The 18,671-nt window shown below is 45.4% G+C and overlaps 1 protein-coding gene across 2 annotated transcripts in view; it reads left to right on the top strand.

The window, feature by feature from the left end:
* IL17RD (interleukin 17 receptor D) overlaps window positions 1–18,671 on the top strand; it is a 67,298-nt gene that overhangs the window by 32,459 nt on the left and 16,168 nt on the right. For both annotated transcript variants that reach the window (XM_044384937.3, XM_026501076.4), the window contains exons 2-7: window positions 7,035–7,092; window positions 11,709–11,834; window positions 15,419–15,537; window positions 16,009–16,129; window positions 18,225–18,269; window positions 18,363–18,514. In XM_044384937.3, the coding sequence (XP_044240872.2) occupies window positions 7,035–7,092; window positions 11,709–11,834; window positions 15,419–15,537; window positions 16,009–16,129; window positions 18,225–18,269; window positions 18,363–18,514 (621 nt within the window). The remainder of the gene's footprint in view (window positions 1–7,034; window positions 7,093–11,708; window positions 11,835–15,418; window positions 15,538–16,008; window positions 16,130–18,224; window positions 18,270–18,362; window positions 18,515–18,671) is intronic.

Genomic DNA, 18,671 nt, shown 5'->3' with positions numbered 1-18,671 from the left:
TTTGTGAAAACCAAGAAGGCTGCAGAGCTTTGTTTTGTTTTGTTTTTAAACACAGGAGAAGAGTCAGCCGTGTGTATGTGTGTGTGTGTGTGTGTGTGTGTGTGTGTGTGTGTGTGTATCTCTAGGTTTTCACTGCATGTGTGTGTATATTCCAGTCTGAAGCAAGGAAAGGCATTTAAAAATATATTAAATTCACTCAGGCCAGTTAGAATAGTTGCTATTACAATATATAAGTATGTCAAATCTATACACTGTATACCTTAAACTTAGACAATGTTATATGTCAATTCTATCTCAATTTTTTTAAAAAGTTACTGTCTGAGAAACAGCTCCTATAAATGCCCTAACACATCTTTATCTTTAGTGAATGGGTTTTCTTGGGCATGAGGGTGGGGGAGTGGAGGAGGGGTAAAAAGGCGCTTAGATGGAAACTAGAGCTCTCAGTTTGATAAGCAGAACACATGGTAACTTGGCATAGGTTGGCTCCATGTTAGAACTCAGAAACAATTGTCCCTTCAGCTTTCCTTTGGGGAGCGTGAAATTAGGAACATGTGTGTGCTGATTAGCAACATGTCAGAGATGAATCATGATTACGGCTTTGGTCTAGTACACAGGCCATGCTTTGGAGTAGTGATTTCCTACCTCCTCGAGCAAATCTCTCTAATTAGCTTAAGATCTCTGGGTCTTTTTGGGCCGATGCAGTAATTGCTGGTGGGAACACACGGCTCTCCCCCAGAGCTTGTGTTCCCGACGAGGCATCCGAGCCCTCACCTCCCCAAATCAGACAGCTGGCACCCTTCGTTCCTGATGTTGGAAAGTGAGAGAGAACAGCTCCCGGGAATGTGGAGAAGAATATCTTGAATAGATCCAGACCAAGCCGGCTTTGTGATTTATTAGCCTTGTGTTTTGGGTTTGCCGGCATTCTCCTCAGCTTACATCACCTGGGGCTTCTCTGCTTTTTGCTGACTTCTTCCTCCCCACTCCATCCCCTCCACCTTTTTTTTTTTTTTTTTTTGAGTTAAAGGTTTGAACTGAAGTGGGATTGACTTCATTTATGAAACCATCTGAACCGAACCTGTGCAGAATAAATTGACCCCATGTTCTGCCTCTTGCCTTCACCTTGTCCACTGGTCAGAGACAAAAGTGTCAGTCCTGTTGTGCATTTTAAGCCTCACAGAGCTGTCTGCTATCTTTTACATCTCACTGACACACTGGAAACCCAAGGAGGAGGAAATGTTAGGGAAAACAGAAAGAGTATACTGGCCTTAGTTTTTTAAGTAGTTGCTCAATGTACCTTTAAACACCCGTTATCTCGGTTCTTTCCGATGGATGCTCTTGTTTAAATTTTCACCCAAACTCAGTTCACAAAAGCATTACTAGCTTTCTGAGAGGTCCTTCCTTAACTGATTTGGAAGCAGTCTTGTTTAGGCCTTACTGTTTGACCTGCCTTCCACTGGAAGGGGGGTACTATAATTAGCACAGTCCTTTTCAAAATGCATTTTTCCAAAATGGCAGCTAAGCTGTTTTGGAGCTGGATTGGAAATGTTGCTCTGGGAAGTTGGTGTCTTCAATGGGCTTAGAACCTCCAAAGGCCCCTCAGGAAATGGGCCTCGGATGGCTGCTCTTTGTGGGATCCCTGCCTGTGGCTGTCTTTGTGTCCAGGCCTTTGCTGCTTTGCCATATGGGTGGAGCATGGTATGGGTTTTGAATTTTATTCCTTTTGAGCACTTATGGGTTATCGTCCCCTCCCCCTTTCTGGAGTAAAAGATGTTTTCTCCATTATGTTCCCATTTGCTGCTTCCGTCCCTGCTCACCATAGAGTGTTCATTGCAGAGCCCCAGGCACCTGGGGCTTGCTTCGCGGCTAGCATTGGAACAAATTAAAAGCTGCCCGAAGTACAGCAAATGGGGGCGGTTAATTAACTAAGAATGTGACACCCTGAGGCCACAGCATTGGCATTTATAGATTTTAAGTAACAAGCAACAAACAAGTACTCTTAATTATAAGCTCATTAAATATCAAAATGGGTATAGTAGCTAAAAGCTTAGAATTGTTTACTGAAAAACAGCTTCCAAAGCCATTGACCAGCTTTGTAAGTTGCTTATCCATATTGTCTTAGTGTGAGTCCTGATTCCAAGCCATAAATCACCCTGTCACATGAAGCTAGGTCCTCTTGGGTTCTTGGTGTACATTACTTAACTTCATCATGAATTCATTTATTCAGTCAGGAAACTAATATTTATCAAAGGCTGACTATGGGCCAGGCCCAGGACTGTGGTGCAAGCTAGGGGGAGGATGAGGGCATAGGACGGCTACCCTGGTCCCTTTGACTTCAGTCTCTCCCCATCTGATCCCTCCTGAGCACTCACCAGAGATGGGGGTCACTGTTCCCACCAAGACTATTCCATGGTCTGGTGGTTAGTGCCCTTGTCACCTTGCCCTGACCTGTCCCTCCATCTGCCAGACCCCCCAGTTCTGGATGCTGACACCGATCAGATCTGGAGATGCCCCTTCCTGCGACCATTTCTACTTTACATCACCCCCACGCTGCACAGCTCTCTCCTTGCTTATTAGGGCAGGAATCTTCCCAGGAATGGTGCCATCACTCTTTCAGTGTGTCACGTGCTGTGCAGAGAGTTTGATATGTGTCATCTCACATAGTCCCACACTGAGCTTTTCCAGGAAGTTTTATTCAAACACTTTATAGAGCTCAGCGAAATGAGGCTCAGGAAAGTGTAGAAGCTTGTCTAAGGTCACACAGCTTGGGAGGGGGAGATTTGAACACACATCTGTACAGCTCCAAAGCCCATTCTGTTAACCACTCTTCTACTCCAGATATGTCCAAGGCTAGCCCACAGAAGCCTGTATCTTGGATGGCAGATTCTGCAGCAGCAGCTTTGATGGGTCAGTGTCCCATGTCTGCCTGCAGCCAGGGTGGGATAGAGCTGCAGTGACAAGTGATCAGTCAGTCTGCCCTGGGTGTGGGAAGGTGAAAGCGACAGTACATGGATGAGTGTGGCATAGATCCATTTCAACCACACTGCTACTGAAAGTATATGTATGTATTAGCTTTCAGTTGCTGCTGTAACACATTACCACGATTTAGTGACTGAGAACAGCACAAATTCACTATCTTGTAGTTGTTGAAGTCAGAATTTCAAAATGAGTCTTCTGTGAGGCTAAAATCAAGGTGTGGGCAGGGCTGGCTCCTTCCGGAGGCTCTAGGGGAGAACTGATTTTCCGCCTTTTCCAGCATCTAGAGACCAACTACATTCCTTGGCTCACTAGCCCCTTCTCTCTCCATCTTCAAATCCGGTAGTGTAGCATCTTTAAATCAGTGTTGGTCTCTCTGCCTTCTGCTTCTGTGGTCATTTCTCCCTCTCTGACCTTCCTGAATCCCACTTAGAAGGACCCTGGTGATTACATTGGGCTCATCAGGATAATCCAGAATAACTTCCCCATCTCAAGTTCCTTAAACTTAATCACATCTATGTAGTCCTTTTTGCTGTGTAAAGTAACACCGGTTCTGGGGATTGTGATGTGGACATGTTTTTTTTTGGGGGGGGGCTATTATTCTGTCTACCACACAGTGTAAAGAAAACAGTAGTGCTTTGTGGGCTAGCCTGGGCACACCATTTCCGATGGGGTTTCCGAGGGCTCGGAAGCAGCAGGTGCATTATTTGGGTGTGAACTGAGGACAGCCTGGTGGAGCATCTGTCCGATGCATGTGCTGAAGACCCGTGCACGGGACGACTTCCAAGAGTGAAAGGTCTTCCAGTGCACACGGGAGCTGGGCGTTGCCATGGAACTGAGCTCTGTGCTCTGTTGCCTCTGAGCTCAAGGACCAGGCTTGGTCACAGGGTCTTTTGGTCTCTGATTTTTTGTGGAATTAGAAGTACCATTTTGCATGTACATTGGCAGAAGTGCCATGCCGGTCAAGTTGTAGGGATGGACTATTATACCCCCTATCAAGTGAGTATGCAGGTGGGTCTTATGTGTCAGAAACACAGTGTGATGGAGCTACACTAAGCCGGAAAGCCTATGGAGGGAACAGGGCCTGGCTGATGGGAAGGGCATTCTGGGATATGGAAGTGCTCCAGAATACACACTGAGCAGTAATGCAGTGCCTGGAGGAGTCTGGCAGGTAGGGAGGGAAGTGCCTGAGAAGATAGGCAGGAGCCACATCAGGAATGTTCTACAATGGACAGGGAGCTGGGGATGGGCTTGGAACAGAGGAATGAGGGCAGATTTGCACATTAGGAGATCATCTTGGTGGCCAGAGCCCGTGAAGATTAGGACCCAAGTCTAGTTCACGGCCAACTGGCCAGCCTTGCAGGACCTGGGTGAAGGTGGAATGCTCTGTGGGTTGTGAATCAATGCTGTACACAAGCCTCACTGTCCTTTGAGGCCAGCTCACTGGACCCCCTTCTGAACAGCTCTGCATGCAGCATAGACCTTATTTGGAGGGATTTAGGTTCTTTTCTGCAGGAAAAGAACCTAAACCTAAACCTAAACCATGCACATGTCACTATGTTGGGCTTCTTTCCACAATACATTGCTCATTGCAAGTGCCCGGTAAATACCGGTTAAAAACATGCTGCTATGGGGCGCCTGGCTGGTTCGGTCTGAAGAGCCTATGACTTTTGATCTTGGGGTCGTGAGTTTGAGTCCCACATTAGGTGTAGAGTTTACTTAAAAATAAAAATCTTTAAAAGAAAAACATGCTGCAATAGAAATATAGGGAAAACAAGAACAAAGTGAAAAGCTGAGAGTCCTACAAGTAAGGTGACCGGTCACCCTGACTGGTCATTAGAGTCCTACATACTTGAGAGCGTGCTGTTTAAATGAAATGCATTTCCTTTTTGAAAAGCGCTCCCTCTACAGGGCTTCACGTGCTTCTCCTCAAACCCCTTTCCCAAGGGAAAGTTGTGCAAATTATCTTTTTAGGAAGATAATTGAGGAGGCTCGGACCATGTGGAGTGAAGCGACCACGCCCATGGTCACCAGCAGGAGGATGGAAGGATTAAGGTACTTACCTTGGCCTCCTTGCATTTTTTATTTCCTTCCACAAGCTCCCTTTTCTTCTCCCTTCTAGTCCAGTTATCCTTCCTTCTTTCAAGCTTCTGGGGTGTGCTGTCCTCCCCCTTGAGTCATCCTTTGTGAGGTGCTGCATGTGGCATTTCATAGGCTGTATGCTATCTTATGGCTGGCTCTTCACCCTAGCTACATACACCTTGGATGTCACACTGAGAGTTCTTGGAGGGTCAGGGTGTGATTTGAAATTCATCTATGTACTTTGCATGTGATCCACATACCCCGTTAGTCTCCTTTGAAGGAATGAGTTGCTTTGCTCCTGAGGACAGGGACTGTGGCTGTTTTGTTCACCACTCTACCTAGCATAATGTCTGGCTCATAATAGATGGTGAGTGATTTTATATCCTGGGGCTTTGTAAGGGAGGAGAAGGGTGTGATTTTGTGTGTCTTGGGCATTTCCTAGGGGTTGGGGGGAATGGCACTGTCTCCTGCTTGGTCATGTGACTCGGGTCTTGGCCTTCTGGTAGTTGGGCATCCTCTAGTGGCACACGAGAGGCCTTGTCCCTAAGGAATTATGGAGGCATTTAGGATTTTAATAAGAAAACCACCCTTTCCAAAGTGTTTCAGCTCAGGGGAGGAAATCCAGAATGAATCTTGTGTATGTGGGAAAGGGAGGATGGAAACAGGAAAGCTGGAGAAGGAAAGTGCATCAGGAAGAAGGGGAACCTCAGTAGATCATGGGCTAGTGCACCCTGTTGTTTTAGATTTCCTGTTAGGGCTTATTTCTCACTTGAATTAGAATTGGGGAGGGGGGTGTGCGTGCGCTCACGCGCACCCCTTTCTGCACAGCTGTGCCTTCCTAAGGTCCATGTTTATCTGAGCTCAGGGATACAGTTTCAGTGGGCATGCCTGGCGTCAGGACAAGAAGCGTGAACATGCCTCCAGCATATGGATGTGATGGGGTTGTGGCCCGAGACCCTGGGCTCTATCAGAAGTGTTCTGCACATTGTGTCTCAGTGTGACAATTGCCCATTAAATATCGGGCTGCCAGCATATGGTTTTCCCCAGCATCCCCTTTGTTGAGTGGAAACTTTAGCTGTGTGGTTAGAATATTTTCCCATCATTTAGCGTTTCAGAATTAACTGTTTTGGAGAATTTTGCAATTAATGCTGAATGGCACATTTGCAGATTATTACAGAAACAGTTAAACCAGAGTCGGCAGATCTGTAGCTGCTCTTTCCCATGATGGAAAAGTGGTGGGTTAGGAGAAGGCGGGGCAATGGGAGGATTCCGGTGCTCCCTCTGTGGATGCTGTAATTAAAGTGGGGAGTCTGGCGGAGTTGTTATCCCTGCTATTAAGAGTGCAGATGGCTAACGGCCACATCACCAAGAGTTAGAGTTAGCCCTTTTAAAGTCTTTTTTCTTTTTCTTTTATGACCCACCCTATATATTCCAAGCCATAGGTATGGATGCAGTGAAGAATTTTCTCATTAAAAGTAATGGCTTATTCCCACACTCATTCCCGGTCTTGGAATGAGAAACCTGTTTCCTTAGGCTTGAGGAATTGCCTATCTGTCGTGGCTTAATAGAGCTTTTGGACGAGAGTGTCTAGTAGGCGAATTTTATAACCAATCAGTGCTCAAAGCAGATCCAACTGGAAGGGCTCCAGCTGGCAGCTCATGGTCTCTCTCCCCATTTTACTGTTAATGAATTATTATTTAACCCCCAAACACAGAACAGCATGCTCCTATTGTCTTAGAGGAAGCGAGCGCTCATGATGCTCTTGGCCTGGCAGTTAGGAATCTCCTGGGCTGGAGGGAGGTTGGCAGCCAGTGGGGGAGAAGGGGCACAGGGCAGGTGGGAAGAGTGGTAGATATCGCTCAGCGACTGGCATGACCCTGGGTCTTTGCAATCTTGTGTGCATTTTGACTCTATGGGGATGTGCGCTGGAAAAGCAAAATTGGCTTCTCTCCTCATCATGTTCTCTTGTTTTCCCACAGGGAGTGGGGCCGGCCAGCAGGAACAGCGGGCTGCACAACATCACCTTCAGATATGACAGTAAGTAACTGGCTCCACCGCCAAAGAATGGAGCCCTTTCAGTGATCTAAACCTTACGTAGCCATGCTTCGTCAAGGACACTACAGATCCTGGGGTTGAGGAATTTTCTGAACCTGCTTGGGTTTATCAGTAGAGCTAAGGTGGCTCAGTCTCAATTAAGCTACTCAAGTATTTGGGAGCTTGAATAGGTCAAGTGTCCTCCATAGCGCTGGGAGAAGTTGTGTATGGAGACCTCCCCTGATGTCTTCAGGACATAACCATGTCCTTAAGAACAAAGGCAGATGCCTGTAGGGGCCCAGCAGGGGACCAATGAGGGAAGCTATTTAAGTGCAGGGATGCCAGGGAGCGGTAGGGACTGTGGACAGCCCAGACCACCCGGGTCTGGTCTGAAGGGAGCGCTGGCTTCTCCATTCCAGCTCCTCGTGGCCTTGCCCCTGAGTGTAGCCAGGTGTGATTTGCAAGAAGAAAGAGAAATTGGCTTTTTTTTTTTTTTTTTTTTTGGTTTGCACATTTTTTAATATTGGCATCTGTTTAAACATGTTCACAAGCACAGAGTGGGCCAAGCGAATGTGTGTCCCAGCTTGGCCTGGGGGTCTCCAGTTGGCCATCTCCGTGGGCCTGGGTTCCAACTCTGATGCCCTCCCTACCTGTCAGCCGTGAGCTGTGGTAGACCACTTGACTTCTCTAAACCTACGTTTTACGTCCTGTAAAAGAAAGATTAGTTTCTTCCTCAGCATCATGTTGAGGCTTAAATGAGGTAATGCTTTTAACTGCTCAACTCAGTTGGCCTGTGATGTGCACTCAGTAATTGATACCTGCCAATATTAGAAGTCATTCCAACCGAAATTGGAATACAGTGTCTTTCTGGCCCTTTCTCTCAAGGAAGTGTGGCTTTATCTGGCTGAATTGTTTCCTGAAGGCAGGGTGGGGTACTTTTTTATGATTAAGAATATAGAATTCCCCCTCAGCAGCTGCTTTCATGCTAAGAAGGTAATTATATAGAATTGTGAGCGTTTTAGCCTTATGAACCATAATTTATACGTAAAAATGTTAACAAGAGGGAGCTTGACTCCTGTTCGGTAACTCCTGACATTTGATTCATCTCTTGGAGAGGATTATGAATCCATGTCAGTAATAGGTGTGGGTCACAGGGAGGCCTCTGAAATGATTCCTGCTAAAGCAAGATTTTTGAGATCGTATATACAATCTAACAATTTTAAGATACAAATATGTGTGTCAAATTAATGCCCACAGTTGCTGACGTGAGTACCTTAAGTCAACCAATGGGGACTTAACATTTGAAACAGATATTTCATGTTAATGGTGTGTACACGCTCTGGGTAAATGTTACAATGCTAACGAAAGATTTGCAAGTCCAGGATACTTAATTCAGCTAAGTAAAGACATGTGTAAGAGATCTCTCTTTGAGCTACAGAGTTAATTTCTAATATATGCTCTTGGTCCTGGCAGATCTTGTATTACATTCAAGAGCTCAAAATTTTCTGGTCAGCTGCAAACAAGTATTTGCAGCTCTAATTTAATATGGGGTTTTGTGAAAGAGGATCTGTACCTGTAAAACTTAAAAGTATCTTATTGTTTTCTTCATGGAACTAAATATTTGGCCCACGTGCTTAATGCCTGTCTCTTAGTCATTATTTTCTTTCTTATTCTTCAGCATTTAATTAGAATTTAATTCGCAACTCGAATTGACTCCCGAGACATCTGAAGCTTGGTTGCATTTTGGCAGAATGTCATTTGGGCATAATTTTTTGGTAACCAGAATCCAAAATGTTAGAGTTCCTAATAATTGGATCCAGGTTTGTGTAAAAAAATTTATTCATTGTTTTCCATTGAAAAGGTATTTCTTTCTCTCTTCCACAAGGAAGTTTCTGTTGTTGCTCTGTTGACTGGTTACCAGTTCTGTTTGAAATAGCTAAGAACCAATTACCAAGTTGTCACCAAAAGCACGAAACTACAAAATCTTATTTTTCTACTCCTTTGCCATTTGATGTTACAAAGAAAGAAAATGTCTTGCCATTAAGTCAAAAGTGAATTTCATAGGTCTCCATGTCTCCTTTCGCGCTGCATTTCTCATTTCTTCCTCAGGCTCTGAGGGGGTAATGCCTGAGTAGGTTGTAATACATTTTCTTAATTCTTAGACTTTATATTTGCATAATTATATTTACAGAAACCGGGAGAATGCTAATTTTGGCATTAGAAATGAACAAAGGAGAAAAACCATGATTTGCTTTTATTCGCACATCTTTTCCTAAAAGCTATTTAAGTCAGAGGTTTCAATAAATGTTTGAACTTGGGGCACCTGGGTGGCTCAGTCGGTTAAGGGTATGACTTCGGCTTGGGTCATGACCTCAGGCTCCTGGGATCGAACCCCATGTCAGGCTTCCTGCTTAGTGGGGAGTCTGCTTCTCCCTTTACCCCTCCCCAGCTCATGCTCTCTCTCTCTCCAATAGATAAAGTCTAAAAAAAAAAAAAAGTTTGAACTTGACGAGTATGGTGGGATCTTGTCTTTTCTTTTTTTAAATTTTGGGAAGCTAGTTTCAGCCAGGATTTTCTGCGGGCTGACTACCTCTGATTCAGAACTTACTATAATCATCTCTGTGCTGAGGATGGAATGGCAAGAGCCATGCATGAGCTATCCAAGGCTGCTTTCTGTCTTGACCTGGGGCTGGTCAGCAGTGGAATCCGAAGCCACCCAGCTGGTCTCTTAGCTGCAAAACATTTCCTCATTTGTACAATGTGGGTGTCAAACCAGATGTTTAAAGAAAAATTTTTTTCTATCCTAAAATTCTCTTCTGCACCCAGAGAACACATGTTAAACGCTTTGAGAGTCAATTTTCATTAGAACTAGAATTTGGTTTTATTAATTATGAGCATCTTTTCAAAAGAAGTAGTGTTGAAATGTAGAGGTGGCTGCTTTTGGAGGAGATGGAGTTTATGGAACGGGGTCCCCCTTGTGCGGTGAAGGCAAGAAAGCTGGGCCCAAAGCAGTGTGGGAGCTGGGAGTTAGCAGAGTGGGAGGGGGGGCATTATAGTGCGTGTGTGTTGAACTTCAGTAAGAAATGTAAAAAGGAGGAATGTCATGTGCACATTAAAAGGCTTGCATGGATGTTTTTTACAAGTTGATAGTAGTTATCTCTGTGTGGTGGGAGGGCATGGATGACTTCTACATTTTTCTTATGTTCTTTTATAATTTTCAAATACCCAGGGAACGTTTTTAGTCATAAAAATGGGAAATGTGGGGGTACCTGGGTGGCACAGTTGATTAAGCATCTGCCTTCGGCTCAGGTCACGATCTTGGGTCCTGGGATGGAGCCCCACATCAGGCTCCCTGCTCAGTGGGGAGTCTGCTTCTCCCTCTCCCTCTGCCCCCCACCCCCACCCCTCATGCTCTCTCTCTCACACTCTCTCTCTCTCAAATAAATAAAATCTTAAAAAAAATGGGAAGTGTGTGGTGTGGTGTACAGCAGGAACAGTGCAGCAGACTCACTGAGTCTAGAAAATCCCCCTGACTGCTTCACCTTAAAGTAAAACACCCTGACTTCAGAGGCACCACGAGTCGGTTCGGACATCTGATGGAACTGAGGACTTTTTGCAGCAGATACCAATGAGAGTTTTCCATTTTAATCATTGAGAAATAAATGGAGATGAAGCAGTGTAAGAATCACGAGTTGGTATTTGCCAGGGACAGCTGGTGGTTCTCCCTGCATGAGAGGCCAGAACAGCCCCCGGCCTTTCTCTGGAGTCCTGTTCTGAGTCTGCCTGGAAGCTTCCGGTAGCTTTTTAGGATCCTGTAGACTTTGAAGGTGTCCTTAGCAATACCAGGTGTCACAGCTGCTCACGTGGTCGTGTCTGCATTGACAGCTGGCAGTTAATAATGTCCTCAGACAACATCAGAGAATTTGTCTTCATTTTTTGAGTAACGTGGAGCCCTTTTCATTAGGTTTGCATTGCGGGTGTCTTTGCTAACACATGGTGTTTGGGAACAGAAGTTTTACCTTTGAGTGAAGGTATTTGCTCATCACGAGGTCAGTAAGTCCCTTTTGTAGGTACTAATCCGATTGTTTAACAGTCTCGCTGTGAGCCACTCCCCGGTGATTCCCATCCTCATCCTGCTTCCTTTTCCTGCCTGCTCACCTGGCCTCCAGGTTTCTTCTAAAAGCAAGCCCCAGACTACTTAGCCATTTGTTTTGTTTCAGATCACTCTCTAATGCTGAAAACTGATTGAACTGATGTAAATAATTATTGATTTAGGTAAAGTGTCATAATAGTAAAACAGTCAATGCCAGACACACAGTCAGACTGTATATGTATGAACACGTACAGTCCCACAGTGCGTAATCCTCCTCGTGCTGTCCTAGCACTTAACTCGAAGGGTGGGCAGTGGGGTTGGTGCTATAAGTAAGTCCCTCTGCAGCATCTTACAGTTTTCCTGACAGTCAAACTTGGACGTCATATGTGGGCTTTTTCGGCACACGTCTTCAGACAGAATGGATTTGGCCACCTCCAGACGGCTCTGTGTGATTTGAGAAGATGAACCTGGACCTCAAAAAATAAATGTTTTAATCTAACTGTTCTTTGTTCTCCCAACCCTCTAGACTGTACCACCTACTTGAATCCAGTGGGGAAGCATGTGATTGCTGACGCCCAGAACATCACCATCAATCAGTACGCTTGCCATGACCAAGTGGCAGTCACCATTCTTTGGTCGCCAGGGGCTCTCGGTAAGTGGTCAAAATGGAGTCCACCATGTGGGCGGTGTGGGTAGTGACCAGTGCAGGGGTCCCAAGGTGACAACCTCCAGGAGCCAGGCAGGTCTTGACATAAGTGTAGCTTAGGTGTGCTTGGGCCCAGATACACCGCGTGCTTTGTTGCATTTACTTGCTGGGCGTGCAACAAGCTTGATGCTGGGCTTCATGGCTCATCTTTTATTCGCTTGGCTATTACTGAGAGAGAAGTGGGTTTGCAAAATAATAGTGTGTGGTGATAAATCACATTGAACCCTTGGCCCCTTGGTCTCAGCAATAGTCGGGGGATAGGTGACCTGTCCAAGGGTGTAATGGCCTCAGCATCCAGCATTGGCCATCTCTGCGCCCACAGGGATATCCTGGCACATGGTGTGAGTTTTCGGGAATATTCCAGTTTCCACAAAAACTCATAAAATCATTTTTTAAAAGAGTTTATTTACTTGTCAGAGAGAGAGCATGAGCAGGGGGAGGGTCAGAAGGAGACACAGACTCCCCACTGAGGGAGCCTGATGCAGGACTCGATCCCAGGACCCTGGGATCATGACCCGAGCCGAAGGCAGACTCTTAACTGACTGAGCCACCCAGGCGCCTCCATAAAATCAATTTTTAAATGTTGCCAACTCACTGAAGTTGTTTAAACAATGTGGGCTGAAAAAAGAAACAAAAGGAAGAAACAGAAAAAAGCAAACCCACATTATCTGGCCAGATTCAGGGTAGGGCAGAGTCTGCTTGTCCTCTTTAACAAGTTGATGACCTATCAGAGAGGATGGGATAACTGGATGTGGGACATGCGCAGGGCCCATTTGTTCAGATGGGCCTGGGTGTGAACCCAGATTCTACCTTTCACAAGAGGCTAGTCTAACTGTTGCTGGCCCGGCTTCCCCATCTGTAACATTCCCCCATCGGTAACATGCAGAGGACTGCCTCTTGGTTTATTATAAGATTTCCAGACACACACACACATGCAATATATTTCTAGAAGAGTTTTTTCCTTTTTTTAAGAATTTTTATTTAAGTAATCTCTACACCCAGTGTGGGGCTTGAACTCATGACCCTGAGATCAAGGGTTGCATGCTCCACTGACTAGGCCAGCCAGCTGCCCCTAGAAAGAGCTCTTAAAAAACAGTGGTGGCTATTGGGGCACCATGCTAGCTCAGTCAGTGGAGCATGTGACTCTTGATCTTGGGGTTGTAGGTTCAAGCCCCACATCGAGTATAGAGATTACTTTAAAATAAAATCTTTAAGAAAGAGCAAAACGGGGGAAAAAAAACAGTAGCTACTGTTATCATCATCAGAATCTGGTCCTAAACCTGCTCCTTTGACATTGCCACTGAATCTTAGAATTAAAAAAAAAAAAAAAAAAAAAAAAAAACCTGGCTAAGGGAAACCTACAATAAAAGCCTGGATTTCTTCATCTGAACAGGATAAATGTCAGAAAAATCAGACTGCAGGAGAGGTGAGTGCAGAGCGAGGGAGGATAGATCAGACCCGTGGGCCTGACTCACTTATCCATGTAAATACTGCTGGGTCTGAACACAGCAGGTTTTCCAAAAATAACATTATCTTAACATTTAAAGATAAAAACATTCTCTGTGGATGAACGGGAAGTGGTCATTCCATGTAAGGCTATACAGTGCAGGGGCTGGCCTGACAAATCGCAGTAAGGGATGTGAGCGTGTGGTTGCAAAACTAACAGGTGGACCAGTGAGGGCAGATTGTGGTGCTTTTCCTGCACGATGATTTGTGGGTGGACAGGTTCTGTCTGTTTCTGTGAGGTTCTTTCAGGTTCTATTAAGGAAACTCGTTGGAAGACAGAAAAACGTATGGGTTAAGAGCACAAGCTTACAGCCAGACGCTCCTGGGTTTGAATCGCACATCTGCTGTTTAATTCCTGTGTGATCCTGGGCAAGTCGGTCAGTGTCTCAATAGCTGTTTCCTCCTCTGTAAAATGGGGATGATATCTTCCTCCCGTGGGTGGTAGGAGGATTCATGAGTTGTAAATGATGGAAAGGAGCAAATACGTTGCATCATTGGAAGCTGTTCTATAAAGTTGCTACACATGTAACTACAAGGCTTTCAGAGTATTGTGATAAAGCTGTTACTGTGGTAGAAGATTTACACCTGCTGCTTCTACCCCACCCCCCGCCAGACTTGGCATAGTGATTTTTCAGGCTGGTCTTTTAAAAATAAGGACAGAACCACCCACTCCCACCTCAGCTGATGAATTTTTATGAAACTGTGAGATGTACAGCCTAAATCATATTAATCACCCAGCTTTTGTTAAACAGGAGCTCGAGGGACATGGCATGAATTAAATCTTAATATAAATAATATTTGTTCAACCTTTTTTTTTTTAGTCTCAGAAGGCACATTCCTGTGAGATCTGCTAACTGATCGCTGGTCAAAGACCTTCGATCTTATTAGCATGTCTGAATCTTGGGCTGTGGGTCAGCTGGCTCTCACCCCCACAGGAAGCTTTGTACTTGAAATGCAATGTGGCAGTCGTTGTCTGCCCATTCTACACTGTGACCCCTGAAAATGTGAAGCTCTCATTGTAACTCCTTTGCCCTGCTCACCGTGAAATATACATTTTTCATCAAATAATTACAGGATTGAAGACCTGTTCAAAGAAGATTTCCCTGTCCTTTGCTATCAATAATTTTCCCACCTGGTTAATTGCACTCTGTGTCATTACTTTTGCCCTGCGAGGGGAAGGGTTGAAATTGTCTCCTTGTGTAGTGTTCAGAAAGAATGTGAAATCGATACTGCGCCTGTTGAGGCCGGCTTTAGGGATCTCCAGCTGCAGTTGGACCGCTCCAGTTTCCATGGGATGCAGAGTGCTGGTACTGGCTCTTGTGATCAGCAGAGTTTAATCCTCAGGTGGCAGGAGGCTGGGCTGGTGCCTTTCAGCAGCGCGGTGGGCGTCTCGGGGCCTCTGAGGGCTGTATGAAGAGCACACACTGGGCAGCCCTTGGGTGTCTGCCTTTCAGCCCTGATTAGAGCAAGAACTGCTTTGTAATCACATAGGCATTCTAAACTATTTAATCTCAAGCCTAGGAACCCCTTGGGTGCAGACACACACTTTGTTGGGAATTTCGTGCATGACTCAGTGAACCATGCCAGCAAATATAGGACAAAAACTTAAAGCGGAAACATAGTTCGGGGGGAGTCCCTAGTCAGCTTTGGGAATTATCATCAGCTGAATACACCCTGTCGGAAGACCTAGAAATTATATATTCCACTGTAGACTTTTAGGCTCAATTGTGACTTGAGCCTAAATATTTGAACCCTAATGTCACAGAGGCAACAGGCATTTGTGAAATGGCTGGCTGGATTAGAGCTAATTAATTAGTCGTGATGGGACAGAGAAAATCACCTGGCCTGTCCCAGAGGAATGCAGGGCATGTGGTTTTTCCTTTCTGTAAAACTCGGATATTCTGGCCAAAGTTAGAATTCCTTTAACTCTTGTGTAGGTGGAAAGGACGGTAATCTTGCAGGAAGGAAAGTGTGTTCAAAGGTAATTAGGTCCCCTTTTCATAAAAGCTTTCTGCTTTGCTTAGGCATCGAATTCCTAAAAGGATTTCGAGTAATACTGGAGGAGCTGAAGTCGGAGGGAAGACGGTGCCAACAACTGATTCTAAAGGACCCAAAGCAGCTCAACAGTAGCTTCAAAAGAACTGTAAGTCACACGCAGAGAATGTGCTCCGGAAGACACGCCATTGTTCTGGGGGTCTGAATGGTCTATTGAATGTCTGTGAAAATGGAGAAGGAGGGGCTGTGGGGTCCACCCCTCCCACCAAGGTGGGCGAGAAATAGCTCGGCAACACCTCACACCCGCTCCACGTCCAGAGAATCCCTCCAGCACCTCTCACTGTGAACACACCTCTCGGGTTACACGTCCTGGAAGGTGGCTTTGTGCTCTCAGGGGTATGTGAGCTCTTCCCCACCAGCTTTGAGGTTCCGCGTCAACCAGCCTGGCTCCCTTGCCGAAGAGCAGGCAGCATTGCCGATCTGTTATTTCAGTTAAATGTGGTCCAGAAAATAGACCCCAGGTCTGGAAGAGTGTGTGGGGAGGACTGAAGGTCTGGTGTGTAGGTGGAGGGGTGGGTGATTTCTTCATGATATCGTGTCTGTTTTTATTCCCTTTTAGGGAATGGAATCTCAACCTTTCCTGAATATGAAATTTGAAACGGATTACTTCGTGAAGATTGTCCCTTTTCCTTCCATTAAAAATGAAAGCAATTACCACCCTTTTTTCTTCAGAACCCGTGGTGAGTATAGCCTGCTTGCCTGGTTCCCATGGGGAAACTGCTCCTGATTCTAGTGACTTTTCGAAGAAATGTATTCAAGAGTCCACCAAATACTGGTATGAAACCAGCATGGTGAGGAGAAAAGCAACCGGAAAAAGTATCCAGAAAAGCAATTCTTAGAATTAAGGTTTGGCCTAGGCAGAGTTCACCTAATCAGAGACACCCATACACCCATTGCCAACTTGTTCAAGAGTAGACATCATGCTTGATTTTTTTTTTTTTTTTTTTGGGTGCTGCTGCTGGCAGATATCCATATATTAAAACCATTTGAAAAAAAAAAAGGACTAAAAAGTAGGCAGAGCATGAAATAATTCCATCTTTTTCTACCTGTCATCAGGAAAGTGGCTTCTGTGATGGTCTATTTTCAGAATTACATTAAGACAGTTAATCAGTAACCCTGAGATTGCCTCTTTCTAGAAAGTTTTTTGTTTGTTTAACATCTATGTGTCAGGCCCTCTTCTAAATGCTTTCTAAATACCGAGTCAGTTTGCCCCCATACCAACCCTTCAAAGAATTTAATCTTCCCATCTCCACTTATTAGATGTGGAATCGCACACCCAGCAGTTAAAGAGTCTCTGGAGGGAGCTGGGATTTGAACCCAGAAGTCTGACTCTGGTGTCCACACTCTGCAGGCAACCGTGCTGAGTTCCCTTTGCCATCTGTTCTGCACGTGGTGTGGTGTGTCTTTCTTCAACCTGAATCCCTGCTTTCCGATTTGGTGCCCCGATATCTTGAAACCTGCAGCTGTTCCCTCTTGCCTTCCTGGTCAGGCTTTCCGTCTGGCATTCCGGGCCCCCAATGTGACAGCCCTTCCTACTCCTCGTTGCCGTCCTCCCCCTCTGTGATTTTTTTTCTCAACTCCAGAACTCATACTCTGGTTTTCTTTTTGCCTTTCTTTTCTTTCCTTCTCTCTCTTTTTTTTTTAATTGTATTTTCTGTGCAGCAAAGTTATTTTATAACAGTCTCATTTTCTTAATTAAAATACAATTCCATAGGGTAAAGACTATGTGCATTTTACGTCTCAATGCCTGACGCATACCAATTAGAGGATCCAAATATGTTTGTGAAAAGCTTGCCTTAATCAGAACTAGCGTAATTTAGGATTGATTTTTCCCAGCGGAATCAATGTGTCTCTTTGGGGGTGAGGCAGAGGCGGGAGACGCGGTTATCACTGTTTCGGTGCTCTGTGATCCTGATGCTGCCTTTGCTTTTCTTGGCGTTGTATGGACATTTGCCAGAGGGTTCTCCCTGGGCAAGCAGCGTGTTATCCTGGACTAGCTGTTTGGCCCCTCTCATTGTGGGTTTTTTTTTTTTTTTTTTAAGATTTTATTTATTTATTCGACAGAGACAGCCAGCGAGAGAGGGAACTCAAGCAGGGGAGTGGGAGAGGAAGAAGAGGGCTCCCAGCGGAGGAGCCTGATGTGGGGCTCGATCCTAGAACGCCGGGATCACGCCCTGAGCCTAAGGCAGACGCTCAACCGCTGTGCCACCCAGGCGCCCCTCTCATTGTGTTTTTATCACATTGAAGCTCTGCTTCAGTGGCTTCAATTGGCTTTGGTGCTACAACTTGGTAGATGTCTCGATGCCATTTTTAGACCCCATCCGAGGATTTGCTAGCAAAGGTCACAACAATCCCAAGACAGTTACCGGAATCACTCCAAAGTTCTCTTGTGCCTAAACAACCCTGTACAGTGGAGCAAGGGCTGGCTTTATTTCTGTTTACAGCTAAACCAGAGCCTCCATGTGGCAGTAGCCTGAACACGGTCCTGCTGGCCTTGGTTGCTGGCCTTGAAAACTCTGTCATGCTTGACAAGCTTCAAGAGTCTTCTTGACACTGTTTCCATTTATTTGGCATAAAATGAACTGCATTCGTATTTTTATATTGTACAATTTAAATGTTCATAAGATAGAACTACACTGCACGGAAAATCATTGCTGAATTGATGTATCTTACACTTTATACTACCCAGCACCGTGCATTTATATTTTATTGAACTAATGGATGAGGAAAATGTCCACCTGTACTAAAAGTAAAAATATGCGTCTTTCTTCATAGCCTGCGACCTGTTGCTACAGCCGGACAACCTGGCCTGTAAGCCCTGTAAGTATAGCTGTTCCTGTCTGTCAGGTCTTGCCCGCACGGTGGTGTCGGGGTGGCCTCTGGGTGCTCATCCTGGGTCCTTCCTCCTCGCAGTCTGGAAGCCTCGGAACCTGAACATCACTCAGCACGGTTTGGACATGCAGGTGTCTTTCGATCACGCGCCCCACACCTTCGGCTTCCGTTTCTTCTATCTTCACTATAAGCTCAAGCACGAAGGGCCTTTCAAGAGAAAGACCTGTAAACAGGTGAGCTGCTGTGTGTGCATTAAGGAATACTACACGTTTGTTTGTTAAGATTTTATGTATTTGAGATAGAGCACAGAGGGAGAGGGAGAGGGAGAAGTAGACTGCGTGCTGAGCAGAGAGCCCAATGTGGGGCTCCATTCCAGGACCCAGAGATCAT

The sequence above is a fragment of the Ursus arctos genome, unplaced genomic scaffold (genome assembly GCF_023065955.2).
Source record: "Ursus arctos isolate Adak ecotype North America unplaced genomic scaffold, UrsArc2.0 scaffold_14, whole genome shotgun sequence".
Taxonomy (NCBI): Eukaryota; Metazoa; Chordata; class Mammalia; order Carnivora; family Ursidae; genus Ursus; species Ursus arctos.
The sequence above is the reverse complement of the archived record's forward strand: the minus strand, read 5'-3'. Positions and strand labels throughout refer to the sequence as shown.